The following is a 20285-nucleotide window of genomic DNA, read 5'->3' as shown; positions in this document are numbered from 1 at the left end:
ACATTTCCCACATGTCTACTTTACATCAGCACAATTTTTGAAACATTTTTTTTTTTGTTAGGAAGTTAGAAGGGTTAAAATTGTGTTCCAGAGTGGAGCGCATACACTGCACAATGTCTGGAAGTGCATGGCAGCTTGCAGCAGGACACCGAGAGCCCCCCATGCACCGGGGAACAGCGAGCGTCAGGAGCCACTTCCCGCTCTACTGGCACAGGCTGAGGGACCTCCCTGGAGAGGTTTCGGCTTTGGACCACTTGACAGGAGGAAGGAGAGAGGTGACCTCCCCCCGATCCTCTTGAGTCTGTTCTGAGCGAGTTCTTCTGCATAACGCGCTATACAGGAGCCACTACTCGCTCAACTATTCTTTCTCCATCTTTCCTGTATAGGAACAGGAAAAATACTGGAGGGGTGGAGGAGGTAGCGGTTTTTAACATCTTGTGTTTCCTGTCCCTATACAGAATATGAGGAACAACCTCCGGTAGTGCTATCATTGGACAACCTGGAAAATTGTTTTTAGTAACAAAACAGGTATGGGATTTTTCTGCGCTTTTTTGTGTGTTTCTTTTTTTTTTCTTTACTTTGACCTGCTGTGGGACATATTTTTTTACTCTAATCACTGGTCCTATGCACTGCTGTGCTCATGGACAGCAGTGCATGATTCCTGCCAGTAATTCACTGATAGACTATAAGACCCAGCTTATAGCTGCATCTTATAGGCCACCATACCCTGGGGTTATCAGCTGACCTCAGGTTACCATTGCAATGATCAGCACCCATGATTATGATCGTGGTGCCAGAGGGGCTCTTCTAACCTCCTTTTAACCACTTTGATACCGCTGTCCCGATTGGCAGTGGTATTTAATGGGTTAAGCATCCCCGATTGGTTAAAAAAAATAATTGGGGCCATGACCACGGGTGCCAGCTGTCATGTAAAGTTATTACCCATGGGAATGTCACCCACGGGGCGGTGCTATTCACTTATTGCCGATCACAATAAGGCCACTGACCAACATCCGTTTATATGCGTATCAGAAGTCGTTAAGGGGTTAATGTATTTCACACAAAATACAGCGTTTATGCAAAATTTAAACTGGAAATTATATTACACAATGAGCAAACAGAGAAAATTTGCAGCACAAATGAGGTCTTACTTCCAAATCTGTGAATAATTCTTTGTTATGTTGTAATATAGCATACATGCAATGTGATACTGTTACTGCATGTTTCCAATTATGATAGGGTACTCGCCGATAATTCTTCTTCACCGACATAGTAAAACGACACAGTTTTTCAAGTTCAAAGCTTAAAAAAGAAAACAAAATTAATAAATTATGAATCAAACCGGGTCAGTAAGCATTCAAATGTTTTTAGTGCGTCCATGTCTTTGTGCAGGACTTCCATCTGAATCACTGAGAAACCTGAATTAGATGTAACCCTGATGGTGTTAACTAAGGCAAAAGGAGCCTAAACTTTGAAATTCTGAGGTCTATTTCTGTACCTTTCCAGGAGTATCTGCCTTTCCAGACTGGCACAAGAATATAGCCTACTAATTTTTTTGTGCCCACCTAAAAAGATGGACACAGCCAGGAAAGTGCAAACAGAGTCTAAAGTGTCAGAGTTTTGTCTATTTTACCTCAATTACTTCATCTGGATGTTTAAATCCCATGTTTCGGTGATTGAGATGGAAGACCCTACCAAAGATATACACGCACTGCAAAATTCATGCAAACATTTGTTTTATTTATTTATTTATTCATTTTTTATACAGCGCTATTAATTCCATAGCGCTTTACATACATTGGTAAAACATCTTAAGATCTACAATTTGAGATGTTCAACAAACATGGCAAACAAACAGATGTCATCTGTTAGCAATTCATCACTTATGATCTCTCATGTTTAAAAACAAAAACAAATAACATAAAAACACTAAAAGACAAAATACAAATGCTCTGAAAAGGCATCAGGTCGCCTTAGGCTATGTTCACATTTCTGTTTAGGATCAGTCACAATCCGCCGCTCTGATAAACAACGCAATCCGTTTGGCGGATTCCGTTGTTTCCCATAGACTTGTATGAGCGGCGGATTGTGACTGATGACCCTGCGTTGCATGCGTGGCACATGAGTCGTTTACTGACTGCCCGTCGGGCGGGAGTGACGCAGCATGCAACGTTTTTTGTTGCGCAAAAAACCCGCACCCCGCAGGATTCCGTTGTAATCCGTCAGGAGGCGTAATGTAAGTCTATGGTGCAGGATTCCGTTATCTTGCGTCACGCGATGGATTCCAGTGCAGGAATCTGTCACGTTTTACTGAGCATGCCCAGCATGTCTGGCGAAACGTCCGAAATCATGTAAAATAAGTTCCCCTCTCTCTACCCCCCCCCCATCCCACGCAGGTTTTAAACTGAAATGAGCAGCCAGCTTTTGAGAGCGATCAGCTGATCTCCCGGCAGCTAGCTTTTGAGAGCGATCAGCTGAAAAACCATCACCGGCTTTTCAGAGCAATCAGCTAATCTCCTGGAGGCCGGCTTTTCAGAGTGATCAGCTGATCGTTCTCTCTCTCTTTACTGAAATAATTTCACCAGAGGAATCCGCTTTCTCATGACAATCAATTCCATTTCTTGTCACCAGTTGTACAACGCATCAGTCACAAGCGTCAAGCAATGCAGGTGACTGATGCAAAAAACGGAAATGTGAAGATAGCCTTAGCCCAGTAATGCTTTACCTCCCAGGGCTGTACATGAGCAGACATATATGAAATCGCCTATTCATCCTTCGCATATGTCAAATTGGAGGGAAATTTAAGGGGTTGTACAGCCGCTCTATGATTTGGTGTGAAGAGATACTTCAAGCAAAACAGATGTACATGACAACCATTCAACACCCTGCAAGAAAGGCGTGTGGTAATCTAATAAACTGGAAATGTTACATGTTTGCCCCAGTAACGTTCCAGTTTAAAATGCAGCAGCATCTATGCATGTTCGTTGTTATACTGGGTGTGATCAAAAGGTAATAGTCATAGGTGTACAGTCTAGTGCAAGACTTCAGAGAAACACAGCAGCCAACATCTACTGTGAGGAGTTTACGGCCTCAACAACACTGTTCGGCTATGTTCACACAGGACGTTTTGCAGCGTTTTTTTCCTGACCAAAACCTGATCTTGTGGCAGGATGTCTCATGGGAGTCACCTAAGGTTTTGGTGTGGTTTTTGTGGCGTTTTTACAGCGTTTTTTTCTGTGATATTATGACCAGCAAGGGTTCAAGGGTATCCCAGTACTGGGCCTGGTCTAGACTGACCTGATTCGGCACTCTGGTATTAAAAAAATAAAAAAAAATATAAAGCAGGCGCACTATACTTACCAGTCTCCGGTAAACGCTAGAGTGTATGGGCTCCTCCCAGGTATGACATCATTCAACAGGCCCCTATCACATGGGGGCAGGGGGGCAAGGCAAAGCATCATTATAGTGGAAGGGAGAAAACATCTCCAAGCTCACTAACCTAGCCGTTCATGCCCACTAACCTGGGAGGAGCCTATATATTCTAGGCTCAACAGTACCTGCTCCCGCAGCCCCTCCTACTTCCAGTGCCGCTCATTAGCCTTGTGCATATTCACTGCTTCCCCCCCACTGGCATCTGTGGGTCTATCGTACAGTAAAAAATAAATTAAAAAAAATTACGCAGGGTCCCCCCATATTATGATACCCAGCACAGATAAAGCATACGGCTGGGGGCTGGTATTCTCAGGCTGGGGAGACACAGCCTAAAAATATCAGCCTGCAGCCGCCCAGGATTGTCACATCCATTATATGCGACAATCCCAGCACTTAACCCGGCTCTTCCCGAATCGCCCTGGTGTGGTGGCAATTGGGGTAATATCAGGGGTTAATCCCAGCTCAAAGCTGCGACTAAGTCCTAGATTGGTAATGGCAGACGTCTATGAGACACCCTGCATCACCAATCTATAATAAGTGACAAGAAATACACACAAACACCAAATAAATCTTTTATTTGAAATAAAATACAAAAATCCCCCTCTTTCACCACTTTATTAACCCCATAATCACACCCCTGTGGTTCGACGTAATCTACACGAGGTCCCACGGAGATTCAGCTCTGATACATCTGAAGATCACAGTGAGCAGCCATAGAACTGGACTGCCTGCTGTGAGCTCCAGAGAATGAATGAGTTGCATGATCAGCGGTCACTTCACTCAGGTGATTTTCGGTCACAGGTATAGTCTGAGTGAGGTCACTGCTGATTGAGCGGCTCACTCATTCTCTGTATAGACCGGGTCTGTGATTGGTTGCAGTCAGATGCTTGGGGCGCGTCTGACTGCAACCAATCACAGATGAAAGCAGTGAATATGTAATGAGTGGGGAAGTGGAGGAGCCGTGGGAGGCACATCCGCACCGGTGATTCGGTAAATATACCGTGCCTGCTCTAATCCCCCTATCCCCACCACCATTTAAGTGGCGGCCAGATACCCTGGATTAATTCCGGGGATAACCGGGTTTTCTATTAACCCGGTTAGACCCGCTGATACAGGGTATCTGCGAGTCCACCTGTCACAAGGGTGAATAATCGTAGCAAAAGCGCTGAAAAGAATTGACATGTTCATTCTTTTCAGAATGCAGCAAAAACTGGAGGTATTTCACAAAACAATCAGAAAAAAATCCTGATGTGTTTGTATTTGTGTGCATGAGATTTCAGAAATCTCAGACTTTGCAGGAACTGTAAACAGCAGGGTTTTATTAGCATGGATTTGCATAAAACCAAGGTAAATCTGCAGCTAAAAAACACTGCAAAAAACGCCCAGTGCGAACATAGCCTTAGAGTTGTGTAAAATTTACCAGCACATCTTTACAATGTTAATGCCATAGCGTGTACAAATACATATTTGTCCATTGGATTGTGACATTACTGCCCCAGGTAATTGCCACTCTCTTTTTGCCTCTTCAGATAAGGTGGGACAGAGGCACTTGACAGCTCCTTTAAATTACAGCTTTCCTTGTGTTGCAAATATAGCCAACATTAAGTCAGGTCAACTATTCAGCCCCTAATACTTTATGATATGACCTACAACCCTATGACGACAAACTGTAGGGTCACCTAAAAGAGGCCCACCTCTATTAGAAATGGGCATATCACAAGGATATTTCCTTAAAAAAGGTCAAGTTAATCTGCACAAACCCTGCTCTCCACTAGATAAATACAGCAGCTTCTCAGGGCTCCATGTAGGGAACTACAATGCCACAATGCATCTTAATCAAGTGATGTTGCAGTTCTCTATTAAGGTGGTGGAAGGAAGTACAGTGGGATGTAAACGTTTGGGCACGCCTGGTCTAAATTACTGTCATTGTAAATAGTTAAGCAAGTTGAAGAAATGATCTCTAAAAAGGCATAAAAAGGATGTCCCATTTTTTTTGTATTTAAGGGGAAAAAAAATATTTTATATTTTAAAATTAACAAAAAAGGACAATGGGCCAATGCAAAAGTTTGGGCACCCTTCATAGTTAGGGCACCCTTCATAGTTAGTACCTAGTAGCACCCCATATGGCAAGTAGCAAAGCTTGTAAATGCTTTTTGTAGCCAGTCAAGAGAGTCTTTCAAGTCTTGTTTGAGGGATTTTCATTCATTCATTCTTCCATGGCAAGTCTTCCAGTTCTGTGAGATTCTTGGATCGTCTTGCATGCTTTGCTCTTTTGAGGTCTAGCCACAGAATTTCAATGAAGTTCAGATGAGGGGACTTTGAAGTGTGTTTAGTATCATTATCCATGAGTAGGATGCATTCTCTTTTTAACTTCAGCATTTTTACAGATGATGTTTGCATCAAGAATTTGTTGAAATTTCATTGAATCAATTCTTCCCTCTACCCAAGAATGGTTCTCCGTGCCATTGGCTGCAACATCACCATCTCAAAAGGGTGCGAAAAGTTTTGCATTACCTCATTTCCCTTTTTGTAATTTTTAAAATATAAAAGATGAAAATTGTTGTTTTGTTTTTTTTTACCTAAAACACAAATTAAATGTGTCATCTTTAATTTTATGCCTTTTAGAGATCATTTCACCTTCAACTTGCTTAACTGTTCTCAATAACCTCAATTTTGACCAGTGGTGCCAAAACTTTTACATCCCACTATTGGCCCATGCACAAGAAAGGTAGATGAATTGTATGTACTGTGTAATTATGTGCATAATATGTACATAGAATCACACACCCATAATGACAACATAACAATACAGTAACATAATAACAACGCTACTACTTCTACTACTAATAATCTTACCAAGTTTGACCACAAGACTGATGTATCATATACACATAAATGGCTGGCCATAGGTCTTCAAAGGGTGTAATATCAAAGTGGTATCTTTATATATGAAATGAAAAAAAATATATATATTACACATTTTTATAAAAAGCTTACACAATAATGTGAGTTCACACCTATAAACAGTACAGCAGAAAATGCTAGTAAATTTTTTTTTGAGGGAGAGAGGAGAGGAGAGGAGGAGAGAGAAGAGTCAAAAAAGCACACAAAAAAGAGCAAAATAAAAAAAGTGAGGGCAAACATTTTTTTTAAAAAAAGCGCGCCTGACAAAATGGTACAATTTTATTGTAGAATTAAACATACGGGCTAAAAAAATTATTTAGCTTCATAATTGTACCCTGCTTGTTAATCAGTCATAGGCAGACTACATAATTTTGAGAAAAAGATAAACTGTTAGCACAAAAAAACTTCACCAGGTCAGTGTAATTAGGATTTTAACTGAAAATTCATAACGGATACATGCACCTAAAATGCTGCACTACAATTGACACATGAAATGCCGGCATATCACAAAAGAGCCACCATAGCAACATATGGATATTGTGTATGCAGTTGCAAATAAATTAATTAAAAGGAGTTGTTACATAAAAACAGTGCAGCGCTTAAAGAATTTCTGGCTCTTCTTGTATTATTACATGGTTGGCCACACTTCGGACATACTAAATTTACCCTGCAGGGTCTACATCTGACACAATCTGGGGTGTGCTGTGGGTCTCTTGGAGCTGGACCCAGGATAATCAATCAATTTCAGAAGAGGGTGTCTCTGATGAGACAATTCTTGGCTATAGGCACAGTACAGCAAAATAAAAAGGAAAACCCCAGTCCGCTCTCTAGTGTGACAAAACACCTATTAACTCAGGTTTACAATTCTGCAGCCTTTACTTACAATTCTATCTCTTTACAAATAGGTGCTGGAATGATACAGTTCTTGAGGTTCTGCCATTCCTCTGAAGTACAAATACTGTGATAAGACAATTTCTCTAAAGTCACCCGATAAATGCACTCAGAGTGGCGTATTCGATGGTACATCTGAAATATGGAGAAAAAAAACACAAAAAACCAGCAGATATTCCAGGTATAAAGCACAAATCTATATCAGTCACCTCCAGTCTTCAGTTCAAAGCCCAAATCACAGAGATGCAGTCCTTTTAGCATCGTTATGGCAGATAAAAGAAGTCTGATACCATTTCAGCTATAAAGTCACAAATAAAACACATGATGTTTTCTACAATTAGAGACAAGAATATGGAAGCCAACTCACATTTGCACAGTGTAAGGCTAAAGCGCAAAAAACAGCAAACATTTTGAAGTTGTTCTCATCTGTTTTAGAGAAGGCACTTCCGCTTAGCTTGTTCACCATCTGCACAACACCAATAACGCTCCCTCTGCTCACAATAGGCATACATAGGATATTCCTCGTTGTATAACCAGTATAAAGGTCTACTTCTCTGCAGAAATACAAAAATGGCAGAGTATTAGGAGATACATCATGCAATAGATTCTTCTGGTAGCTTAATTACAATATATATTATACACACACACACATATATATTTAATCATTTATATAGAGCTATTAAATTAAATCCACAGCACTTTACAAACATTGGCAACACGGTCCCCTTGGGGCTTACAATCTACATTCCCTATCTGTATGTTTTTGGAGTGTGGGAGAAAACCGGAATACCCGGAGGAAACCCACGCAAACACGGGGAGAATATACAAACTCCTTGCAGATGTTGTCCTTGGCGGGTTTTGAACTATTATAATATTGAATTATATTATATACATACACACACACACACATACCCAGTGGGTACGGAAAGCATTCAGACCTTTTTAAATTTTTCACTCTGTTTCACTGCAGCAATTTAGTAAATTAAAAAAATTCGTTAATGTACACTCGGTACCCCATCTTGACAGGAAAAAAACCTGAAATGTAGACATTTTTACAAATTTATTAAACAAGAAAAAACGAAATATCACATGGTTATAAGTGTTCAGACCCTTTGCTTAGATACTCTTATTTAAGTCATATGCTGTCCATTTCCTTGTGATCCTCCTTGAGATGGTTCTACTCCTTCACTGGAGTCCAGCTGTGTTTAATTAAACTGATAGGACTTGATTTGGAAAGGTACACACCTGTCTATATAACACCTCACAGTTCACAGTGCATAGAAGGAGGCTGTGGACAAAAAAAGCGCAAATAGGGTCTTACCCCGATATATGTGGGGTGGGGAAGGGGGAGTAAACTCACTCACCTGATGTAGTTGTGACAGTCACAACTACTATAAGTGCATGTAAAACAAGATCCACGGCTGCAGCCACCCAGTGGCAGACATCAGAGAGCAATAGAGAAGGGTGTTCAATTGCCGCGCCAACAGATCACTCATTCAGATGATGAAGACCAATGTCACTTTATTTTCATACAGGTCTACGCGGTGCTCCTGAAACACGTAGACCTGTATGAAAATAAAGTGACATTGGTCTTCATCATCTGAATGAGTGATCTGTTGGCGCGGCAATTGAACACCCTTCTCTATTGCTCTCTGAGTTCACAGTGCATGTCAGACCAAATGAGAATCATGAGGTCAAAAGAACTGCCCAAGGAGCGCAGAGACAGAATTGTGGCAAGGCACAGAGCTGACCAAGGTTACAAAAGAATTTCTGCAGTACTCAAGGTTCCTAAGAGCACAGTGGCCTCCATAATTCTTAAATGGAAGAAGTTTGGGACCACCAGAACTCTTCCTAGACCTGGTCGTCCAGCCAAGCTGAGCAATCGTGGGAGAAGAGCCTTGGTGAGAGACGTAAAGGAGAACCCCAAGATCAAAGTGGCTGAGCTCCAGAGATGCAGTAGGGAGATGGGAGAAAGTTCACAAAGTCAACTGTCATTGCAGCCCTCCACCAGTCGGGTCTTTATGGCAGAGTGGCCCGATGGAAGTCTCTCCTCAGTGCAAGACATATGAAAGCCCACAGAGTTTGAAAGAAAAAAAAAAGAGACACTAAGTACTCCCAGACTATGATACATAAGATTCTCTGGTCTGATGAGACGAAGATAAAACTTTCTGGTGATAATTCTAAGCGGTATGTGCGGAGAAAACCAGGTACTGCTCATCACCTGCCCAATACAATCCCAACACTGAAACATGGTGGTGGCAGCATCATGCTATGGGAGTGTTTTTCAGCTGCAGGGACAGTATGATTGGTTACAATTGAAGGAAAAATGAATGCAGGGAAGTACAGAGATATTCTGGAAGAAAACCTCTTCCAGAGTGCTCTGGACCTCAGACTTAGCAGAAGGTTCACCTTCCAACAAGACAATGACCCTAAGCGCACAGCTAAAATAACAAAGGAGTGAGTTCAGAACAACTCTGTGACCATTCTTGACTGGCCCAGCCAGAGCCCTGACCTAAACCCAATTGAGCATCTCTGGAGAGACCTGAAAATGTCTGTCCACCAATATTCACCATTCAACCTGACGGAACTGGAGAGGATCTGCAAGGAAGAATGGCAGAAAGAAGGAAAAAAAACGATCAAAAGCCCAATAAAGATGGAAATCAAGATTTTTCAAAAACCAATCGTTTTTATTTTCAAAAATATTATCACAAGTGAATGTGTAGACACAACATATGCATCATATTATATACAGCGGAACTATGATTATAAATGCTTACTAACTATACAACCTCTAAGGCTATTAAGGCTATAGCTTGACATCCATACATACACAGTCTCCAAGAAGCCACAATCACATATATATATATGCCACATAAGTAACTCACTACATGATGTTACCCATTGTATAGCCTATGATTCAAAGGAGACCATACAGTTAGGTCCAGAAATATTTGGACAGTGACACAAGTTTTGTTATTTTAGCTGTTTACAAAAACATATGGAGTAGCAAACTGGACCAGGTATGAAAATTGAATACAAATTTAGCACAATACCACCAAATAAATAATAACGCCTAAAATGTACCTTTTAATAATACCTCTTTAAAAATACCTCTTTAAAATAACACAGACATATAAAACGAATAGCACCGCATGTGCCAGAGTATGGGAGGGTAGGAAACTCTCCAAGGATATAGCATCCAGAGTTCACCCTCATACACAACCCATATAATCAATATGGTTTTTTTTGATATACCACAATTCATCAATTGGGGAAACTGATATTATAGGGTAAAAGTACACTCCTTATATCAAAGTAATCCCCCACCAGGGTATATCAAGACACCACTTGATAGTGCAGTGATAATCAACCACAAATTAGCTTATGTGAAACACCCATCCCAACAATGAGGGTGGCGTAGCAATTCACTCAGTCCAAATATATGTGGAAAAAATAAGGAACAATCTCACCATACTGCCGTTACTTGGGGATGGTGTTCCTCTTATTACCACTGTTTATCTGTCAGACAGGTTGGCCTTTTCATGAATCCCCCGGTTTTAGCCAGGTATTTCCACAGGATCCAGACCTTATGCCCACTTCTGACTCATAACAAAGCTCCACTCTCAACGCGTTTCCCTTGTCATCAGGAGAGCGGTGTATTATGGACCGTAGATGTCCTCACATAGACGGACACATGCTATCAAAAAGAACACATGACTGTTATCAGCCAGATATACACTTAAGCGGCGGTAATCATCTCCCAAAACAGCCTACTCACTGTGGTCCCAGCCTCCCGCGTGCATCAGAACGCTCAGCCGTATCCCACTCGGCTGGGTAAATGGATATTTAAAGCCGCCGCCACGGCGTGTGACGTCGCATCCGCCCATCGGTCACGTGCCCGGAAGATACACACGCCTCCCGATGACGCATGTGAGTCAGCAGAGTGCAAGGTGGAACGCAGACCATTGCGCCTGCGCGGTCGCAAGTCTAGCGTTTATATATATCGCACCAAAAACTTTTACATAAACCCATCCTGATAAATGGATCTCAGATGCGAGGGAGATATCAAAGGAAAGGGTCTCCCAGGACAAATCAAGCACACTGCAAGTAAACCGTCGCTGTGTATTCAACCCACACAGCGGCAGCAAGTCCAAAAGGGATATAGCATTTCGGAAACACAGGCAAGGAATATTCATATGGCAAATCAGAGAACCATCAGAAATTACCCTAAAAGAACTAAAGTGATGAAAATACATTAAAAATATTAAAAAAAAAAAAATTTTTATTTTTTTATATATTGGGAAGGAAAATGTATTATTGGAACTAATCCACTTGACATAAGAGCCTAAATAATGGGGCATGCATAAGGACCATGTTTTAAACCAAAAGGGGTCAGAACAATAAAGGAAGGGCAATAAGAAAACCATCAATGGACCCCGAGAAAAAGAAACACCACCACCAATCTCACTGTTAGTCTCAAAAACTTGACTAAACCCTACCTATCATGTGGGGGTCGGCACCCTAAAAAGTCGGTGGTTGGTGCCCCCACTCGGGCGGCGACTGTCCCTCCTAAAATCTGTTCAAATACCTACACAAAGGGTGCAAAGGACAGTGTTTCATTGAGGCCCCGTGGTTTAACAGTGCCCAACCAATAAATCCACTTCGTTTCTTGCTTAAGTATACTTTTGTCCCAGTCCCCCCCACCTCACTGGTAATGGTATAATCTCAATCCCTTGAAATGAAATACATTTGGGATCCCCATTATGTTCATCATTAATATGTCGCGCCAGTGGGGTGTCATTTTTTAATCTGATGTCCCGAAGGTGCTCTCCCACTCTTCTTCTCAATTCCCTCTTTGTCTTTCCGACATACTCTTTTTTACATCTACATGTGGCCTTGTAGATCACTCCTTTTGATTTACAGTTAATGAAGGTTTTAATTTCATATTGTTTGTTCATTACATTAGAATAAAAATGTCTCCCAGTCTTAATAAAATTGCAGGCTATACAACCACCACATCTAAAACACACCCATTAATCTCGCTCGGAAGCCATGTTTTCTTATTGTTGTTATTTTTGGCCGAGAAATGACTATGTACCAATCTTTCCTTCATGGAGCGTGCTTTTTTGTAAGTGATCCCCGGATTATCTGGTAACATTGGGGCAATATCCTCGTCCATTTTCAAAATGGACCAGTGTTTTTTCAAAATGTTATGTACCTCTTCTGCACCATTATTATACGTAGTAATGAACCGTATCACCTCCTTTTGTTCTTCTTTTTGTGCCGGGGTATTCAGGATTTTAGTTCTATCCTTACATCTTACTTCTGAAAATGCCTGATTGATCACCTTTTCCGGGTATCCTCTGTTTTTTAAACGGTAATTCAAATCCTCTGATTGTTTTAGAAAGAGGCCCTCTTCTGAGCAGTTCCTCTTAAGCCTGAGAAACTGCCCTTTAGGTATACCCTTCTTCAGGTTGGTAGGATGTCCACTCTCCCACCTCAACAAAGAATTTGTTGTGGTGGGTTTACGGTACGTACTTGTGATAATTTCACCCTTTTCGTTTTTTTCTATCAGAACATCCAGGAATGGCAATTTTTTCCTATTTACCTCATGGGTAAATCTGAGACCCAAAGTATTGACATTAAGGACTGACACCATCTCAAATAGTTCCGCCTCTGATCCTCTCCAAAGCAAGAACACATCGTCAATAAAACGACACCATAGTAGGATTTTCTCTGTATTGATCAAAGACTCCTCCCCGAATATCACAGTCTCCTCCCACCAGCCCAGGGTTAAATTAGCATACGATGGGGCACTAGGACTCCCCATCGCAGTACCCCTGAGCTGGTGGAAGAAGGATCCCCCAAAGAGGAATGTGTTACACTTCAGGCCAAAGTCCAGGAGTTCCAAGATGAATTGATTATGACTCTCACATTGTCTACCCCTTTTTTTAAGGAAGTATCCAATTGTCTCTAGTCCTACCTCGTGTTCCATTGAGGAGTATAGAGACTCTACATCTATACTAACCAGCAAGGTGTCATTGTCAATAGTCACACCTTCTAGTTTCTTTAACAAATCCGTGGTGTCTCTTAAATACGAGTCCAAAGCCAACACGAAGGGTCTCAGGAGTTTGTCGATGTAGAGTCCTGTATTCTGGGTGACACTCCCTATCCCAGACACGATGGGTCTTCCCTTCAAGGGTTCAAGACCCTTATGTATCTTGGGGAGGCAATAGAAAGTGGGGATGATAGGAAATGATGGAAACAAAAAATCAAATTCCGTTTTGTCAATCAAACTATTTTCTATAGCTCTAGATAGGATGTCTTTTAGATTTGAGAGATATTCAGCTGTGGGATTCTCTCTCAATATTTCATAACCCTTCCTATCATTCAAGATCTTTAAACACATTTCTTTGTAATGACTGGTGTCCATTAACACTATGTTGCCCCCTTTATCCGATTGTTTAAACACAATCTCATTATTTCTTTCCAGGTCCAAAAGGCATTCCATTTCAACTTTCGTCAGATTAAATTTCTTCCTATGCTTGATTTTTAATGATTCCAGATCCCTGGTAACCAGGTTACAGAAAATGTCTATAGATGTTGTTTCATTCAGAATGGGTGGCATTTTACTGCTCTTTAATTTTAAATCTGTAAATGGGTCCTTACCATCAATGTTCGGGTTGGGGTCCTCCAGACTAAATAGTAACCTTACATCATCAAGAATTTCCACTGGGATTCCCTGTTCTTTACAGACTTTTTTATTTTCAATGCAAAAATGTTTTTTCCACCTTAGCTTTCTAACAAAAAGATTCAGATCCTTTATCGCCTCAAACAAATTAAAGTCAGAGGTTGGTACGAATGATAACCCTTTACTTAGCACTGTCAATTCAGGGGCTGATAATATTTTTTTGGATAAATTTATGATCTGAGCGGCTCCATCTGGGGGAACCCCCCTCCCTGATTCTTTTTGCTCCGTAAAAAATGTCCTTGCTCTAAAAAATGACCAGGGTTATGGGCACCTCTACCCTGAAATCTACCTCTTCCTTTGTATTTGTTTTTTCGATTCCTACCACCTCCTTCCGTATCTGAAAAATCTGTATCTGTCGACGTACCCTCGGTGTCACTCGGTTTACTGAATCTCTGTGTTTGAAAACTATAGGCCTTATTTTCCCTGAAATCCTGCAGGTCTCTCACATAGAATTTATGTTTTTTTTCCTTTAAATGGTATTGATGTTTTTCAATGACGTTCTGTAGCGTTGTTTCTTTAGCCACAAATTCAGTATCCCCAGAAAATTTCTTTGTTATCTCCGTTTGCTCCTTTAGCAAGGAGTCCAGATTACTCAGATTCTTTTTTTCTTCCTCTAATAGCAAAATCATTAGTTTAAGGGAGCATTCTGTCACCTCTTTCTGCCAGTTGGAAATTAACTCAGGGTTTTTATATCTGAAATTTGGAGTCAGTGATATCCTAAGGTTTCTGGGAACAATTTTTTCTTTTAAATAACACTCCAGGGATTGAATCTCCCACCAGGAGGTTACTCTATTTTTATAAATCTTAGTGATTTCTCTAAAGGCCCCATTGATCGATGGTGTATATTTTTCTGCACAAAACTTCCTTCAGAAAAAACTTCCTTGGCCTCTGATGCCCAAATACTTGTGTCTATTCCCGTTGCCACAAAACCAGCCATATCCCAGTACGTTAAATATATGGAGTAGCAAACTGGACCAGGTATGAAAATTGAATACAAATTTTATTAAATACAAATATTATTAAAAGGTACATTTTAGGCGTTATTATTTATTTGGTGGTATTGTGCTAAATTTGTATTCAATTTTCATACCTGGTCCAGTTTGCTACTCCATATATTTAACGTACTGGGATATGGCTCACTAAGATTTATAAAAATAGAGTAACCTCCTGGTGGGAGATTCAATCCCTGGAGTGTTATTTAAAAGAAAAAATTGTTCCCAGAAACCTTAGGATATCACTGACTCCAAATTTCAGATATAAAAACCCTGAGTTAATTTCCAACTGGCAGAAAGAGGTGACAGAATGCTCCCTTAAACTAATGATTTTGCTATTAGAGGAAGAAAAAAAGAATCTGAGTAATCTGGACTCCTTGCTAAAGGAGCAAACGGAGATAACAAAGAAATTTTCTGGGGATACTGAATTTGTGGCTAAAGAAACAACGCTACAGAACGTCATTGAAAAACATCAATACCATTTAAAGGAAAAAAAACATAAATTCTATGTGAGAGACGTGCAGGATTTCAGGGAAAATAAGGCCTATAGTTTTCAAACACAGAGATTCAGTAAACCGAGTGACAACGAGGGTACGTCGACAGATACAGATTTTTCAGATACGAAAGGAGGTGGTAGGAATCGAAAAAACAAATACAAAGGAAGAGGTAGATTTCAGGGTAGAGGTGCCCATAACCCTGGTCATTTTTTAGAGCAAGGACATTTTTTACGGAGCAAAAAGAATCAGGGAGGGGGGTTCCCCCCAGATGGAGCCGCTCAGATCATAAATTTATCCAAAAAAATATTATCAGCCCCTGAATTGACAGTGCTAAGTAAAGGGTTATCATTCGTACCAACCTCTGACTTTAATTTGTTTGAGGCGATAAAGGATCTGAATCTTTTTGTTAGAAAGCTAAGGTGGAAAAAAATTTTTTGCATTGAAAATAAAAAAGTCTGTAAAGAACAGGGAATCCAAGTGGAAATTCTTGATGATGTAAGGTTACTATTTAGTCTGGAGGACCCCAACCCGAACATTGATGGTAAGGGCCCATTTACAGATTTAAAATTAAAGAGCAGTAAAATGCCACCCATTCTGAATGAAACAACATCTATAGACATTTTCTGTAACCTGGTTACCAGGGATATGGAATCATTAAAAATCAAGCATAGGAAGAAATTTAATCTGACGAAAGTTGAAATGGAATGCCTTTTGGACCTGGAAAGAAATAATGAGATTGTGTTTAAACAATCGGATAAAGGGGGCAACATAGTGTTAATGGACACCAGTCATTACAAAGAAATGTGTTTAAAGATCTTGAATGATAGGAAGGGTTATGAAATATTGAGAGAGAATCCCACAGCTGAATATCTCTCAAATCTAAAAGACATCCTATCTAGAGCTATAGAAAATAGTTTGATTGACAAAACGGAATTTGATTTTTTGTTTCCATCATTTCCTATCATCCCCACTTTCTATTGCCTCCCCAAGATACATAAGGGTCTTGAACCCTTGAAGGGAAGACCCATCATGTCGGGGATAGGGAGTGTCACCCAGAATACAGGACTCTACATCGACAAACTCCTGAGACCCTTCGTGTTGGCTTTGGACTCGTATTTAAGAGACACCACGGATTTGTTAAAGAAACTAGAAGGTGTGACTATTGACAATGACACCTTGCTGGTTAGTATAGATGTAGAGTCTCTATACTCCTCAATTGAACACGAGGTAGGACTAGAGGCAATTGGATACTTCCTTAAAAAAAGGGGTAGACAATGTGAGAGTCATAATCAATTCATCTTGGAACTCCTGGACTTTGGCCTGAAGTGTAACACATTCCTCTTTGGGGGATCCTTCTTCCACCAGCTCAGGGGTACTGCGATGGGGAGTCCTAGTGCTCCATCGTATGCTAATTTAACCCTGGGCTGGTGGGAGGAGACTGTGATATTCGGGGAGGAGTCTTTGATCAATACGGAGAAAATCCTACTATGGTGTCGTTTTATTGACGATGTGTTCTTGCTTTGGAGAGGATCAGAGGCGGAACTATTTGAGATGGTGTCAGTCCTTAATGTCAATACTTTGGGTCTCAGATTTACCCATGAGGTAAATAGGAAAAAATTGCCATTCCTGGATGTTCTGATAGAAAAAAACGAAAAGGGTGAAATTATCACAAGTACGTACCGTAAACCCACCGCAACAAATTCTTTGTTGAGGTGGGAGAGTGGACATCCTACCAACCTGAAGAAGGGTATACCTAAAGGGCAGTTTCTCAGGCTTAAGAGGAACTGCTCGGAAGAGGGCCTCTTTCTAAAACAATCAGAGGATTTGAATTACCGTTTAAAAAACAGAGGATACCCGGAAAAGGTGATCAATCAGGCATTTTCAGAAGTAAGATGTAAGGATAGAACTAAAATCCTGAATACCCCGGCACAAAAAGAAAAACAAAAGGAGGTGATACGGTTCATTACTACGTATAATAATGGTGCAGAAGAGGTACATAACATTTTGAAAAAACACTGGTCCATTTTGAAAATGGACGAGGATATTGCCCCAATGTTACCAGATAATCCGGGGATAACTTACAAAAAAGCACGCTCCTTGAAGGAAAGATTGGTACATAGTCATTTCTCAGCCAAAAATAACAACAATAAGAAAATATGGCTTCCGAGCGAGATTAATGGGTGTTTTAGATGTGGTGGTTGTATAGCCTGCAATTTTATTAAGACTGGGAGACATTTTTATTCTAATGTAATGAACAAACAATATGAAATTAAAACCTTCATTAACTGTAAATCAAAAGGAGTGATCTACAAGGCCACATGTAGATGTAAAAAAGAGTATGTCGGAAAGACAAAGAGGGAATTGAGAAGAAGAGTGGGAGAGCACCTTTGGGAGATCAGATTAAAAAATGACACCCCACTGGCGCGACATATTAATGATGAACATAATGGGGATCCCAAATGTATTTCATTTCAAGGGATTGAGATTATACCATTACCAGTGAGGGGGGGGACTGGGACAAAAGTATAGTCTTGCGAGTCTTGCGAGGATAATTTGCATATTCCCAGTGCCTTCTGGGATAAGTGAAGAGTCACCGCGAGCTCAAGGAGAACCGGGTTTTGGCCATTACAGCCGGAAGGAAGACTTCTGAAAGCCAGGGAAGGAGTCTTGCGAGGATAATTTGCATATTCCCAGTGCCTTCTGGGATAAGTGAAGAGTCACCGCGAGCTCAAGGAGAACCGGGTTTTGGCCGTTACAGCCGGAAGGAAGACTTCTGAAAGCCAGGGAAGGAGTCTTGCGAGGATAATTTGCTTATTCCCAGTGCCTTCTGAGATAAGTGAAGAGTCACCGCCTGTCTTTTTCATTGTGAGCGTGAGTGAGCAAAGTGTGAGCAAAAGTAAGTGTGAGTAGAATTGTTTGTATTTAGTTGTTTAATTACTTAACATTTGTTTAGTGCTATCCCCATTAGAAAATGTGCTCCACTATTGCTAATGTGATCCAGTGTACATCTTGTCTCATGTATGCAGTCCTTGAAAAGCCGTTCGAGGGTGCATACTGTTGTTCGAGATGTGCGCAAGTTGCACGTTTGGAAGCCCAGATACTGGATCTAAATGAGCAGCTGGCAACTCTGAGATGCATTAGCAATATGGAAAGGAGTCTGCTGCTCACTGAGCAGCAGCTTGCTGGGTCAGATGTGGGGGAGGATCGTAGTAGGGAGCGGCAGGACGGTGAGGTAGGTAGCTGGGTGACAGTTAGAAATGGGGGTAAAGGGAAAAGTGCTAGGAAGGCTAGTCCTGAACTGACACACCCCAATAGGTTTGCAAACTTGGCAGATGAGGGGGATGTCATTACAGGGGTAGCATTGCTGCAGCAAGGCATGACCTCTGAATGCCAGAGGAGTGTCTGCTCCAGTAAGGGGGGGAATAGGAGTGCAGGGCAGGCAAGACAGGTACTGGTAGTGGGGGACTCAATTATTAGGGGGACAGATAGGGCAATCTGTCACAAAGACAGGGATCGCCGAACAGTGTGTTGTCTTCCTGGCGCTCGAGTTCGGCACATCGCTGATCGGGTTGACAGATTACTGGGAGGGGCTGGGGAGGACCCAGCGGTCATTGTACACATTGGCACAAATGACAAAGTTAGAGGTAGGTGGAAGGTCCTTAAAGATGAATTCAGGGAATTAGGTTGTAAGCTTAAAGCATGGACCTCAAAGGTGGTATTTTTGGAAATACTACCTGTGCCACGAGCCACACCAGAGAGGCAAAGAGAGATCAGGGAGGTTAACAGGTGGCTCAGGAATTGGTGTAGGAAAGAGGGTTTTGGGTTCCTGGAGAATTGGGCCGACTTTTCAGTTGGCTACAGATTCTATGCTAGGGATGGGCTGCATCTTAATGGGGAGGGTGCAGCTTTGCTGGGGCAGAAAATGGCTAGAAGGTTGGAGGAGTGTTTAAACTAGGAATGGGGGGCGAGGGTATTCACTTTATAGAAGGGGAATGTAGTGCAGATAGTGACCAGGGCACAAGTAATGAAATTGGGGGTGGTAATGGGGGAAGGGTTAGGACAGTCAATACAGTAAGCAGGAATATAGGTACAGAGTCATACGTAACGTGCATGTACACTAATGCCCGAAGCCTCACAAATAAGGTGGAGGAATTAGAATTAATATTGTTGGAAGAAAATTATGATATAGTGGGGATATCAGAGACATGGCTGGATGAGAGCTATGACTGGGCTGTTAATTTACAGGGCTATAGCCTATTCAGGAATGACCGTACAAATAAGCGAGGGGGAGGTGTGTGTCTATATGTAAAATCATCCTTAAAACCCATCCTGCGTGACAACATATGTGAGGGTACTGAGAATGTAGAGTCCCTATGGGTGGAGATAAGGGGGGGAGAATGAATAATAAAATACTGATAGGGGTGTGTTATAAGACGCCGAATATTATGGAAGAGGTAGAGAATCTCCTCATAAAGCAAATTGATAAAGCAACGAGTCTCGGAGAGGTAATTATTATGGGGGACTTTAACTATCCTGATATAAATTGGGGAACAGAAACTTGCAGTTCCAGCAAAGGAAATAGATTTTTGATAACAATGAAAGATAATTACCTTTCACAAATGGTACAGGACCCCACAAGAGGGGGAGCACTACTAGACCTTGTACTAACCAATAGGCCAGACCGCATATCAAATATACAAGTTGGGGGTTACTTGGGGAATAGTGATCACAAAATAATAAGTTTTCATGTATTCTTTAGTAAGATGTCTAGTAGAGGGGCTACAAGGACACTAAACTTTAGGAAAACAAATTTTAAAC

The 20285-nt window shown here is 41.2% G+C and overlaps 1 protein-coding gene across 10 annotated transcripts in view; it reads right to left on the bottom strand.

The window, feature by feature from the left end:
* PDE10A (phosphodiesterase 10A) overlaps nt 1–20285 on the bottom strand; it is a 699109-nt gene that overhangs the window by 122553 nt on the left and 556271 nt on the right. For all 10 annotated transcript variants that reach the window (XM_075339766.1, XM_075339763.1, XM_075339773.1 and 7 more), the window contains 4 exons: nt 7595–7781; nt 7220–7362; nt 6289–6372; nt 1152–1302 (listed from right to left, as the gene is read on the bottom strand). In XM_075339766.1, the coding sequence (XP_075195881.1) occupies nt 1152–1302; nt 6289–6372; nt 7220–7362; nt 7595–7781 (565 nt within the window). The remainder of the gene's footprint in view (nt 1–1151; nt 1303–6288; nt 6373–7219; nt 7363–7594; nt 7782–20285) is intronic.

Source organism: Anomaloglossus baeobatrachus, chromosome 3, assembly GCF_048569485.1.
Source record: "Anomaloglossus baeobatrachus isolate aAnoBae1 chromosome 3, aAnoBae1.hap1, whole genome shotgun sequence".
Lineage (NCBI taxonomy): Eukaryota > Metazoa > Chordata > Amphibia > Anura > Aromobatidae > Anomaloglossus > Anomaloglossus baeobatrachus.
The sequence above is the reverse complement of the archived record's forward strand: the minus strand, read 5'-3'. Positions and strand labels throughout refer to the sequence as shown.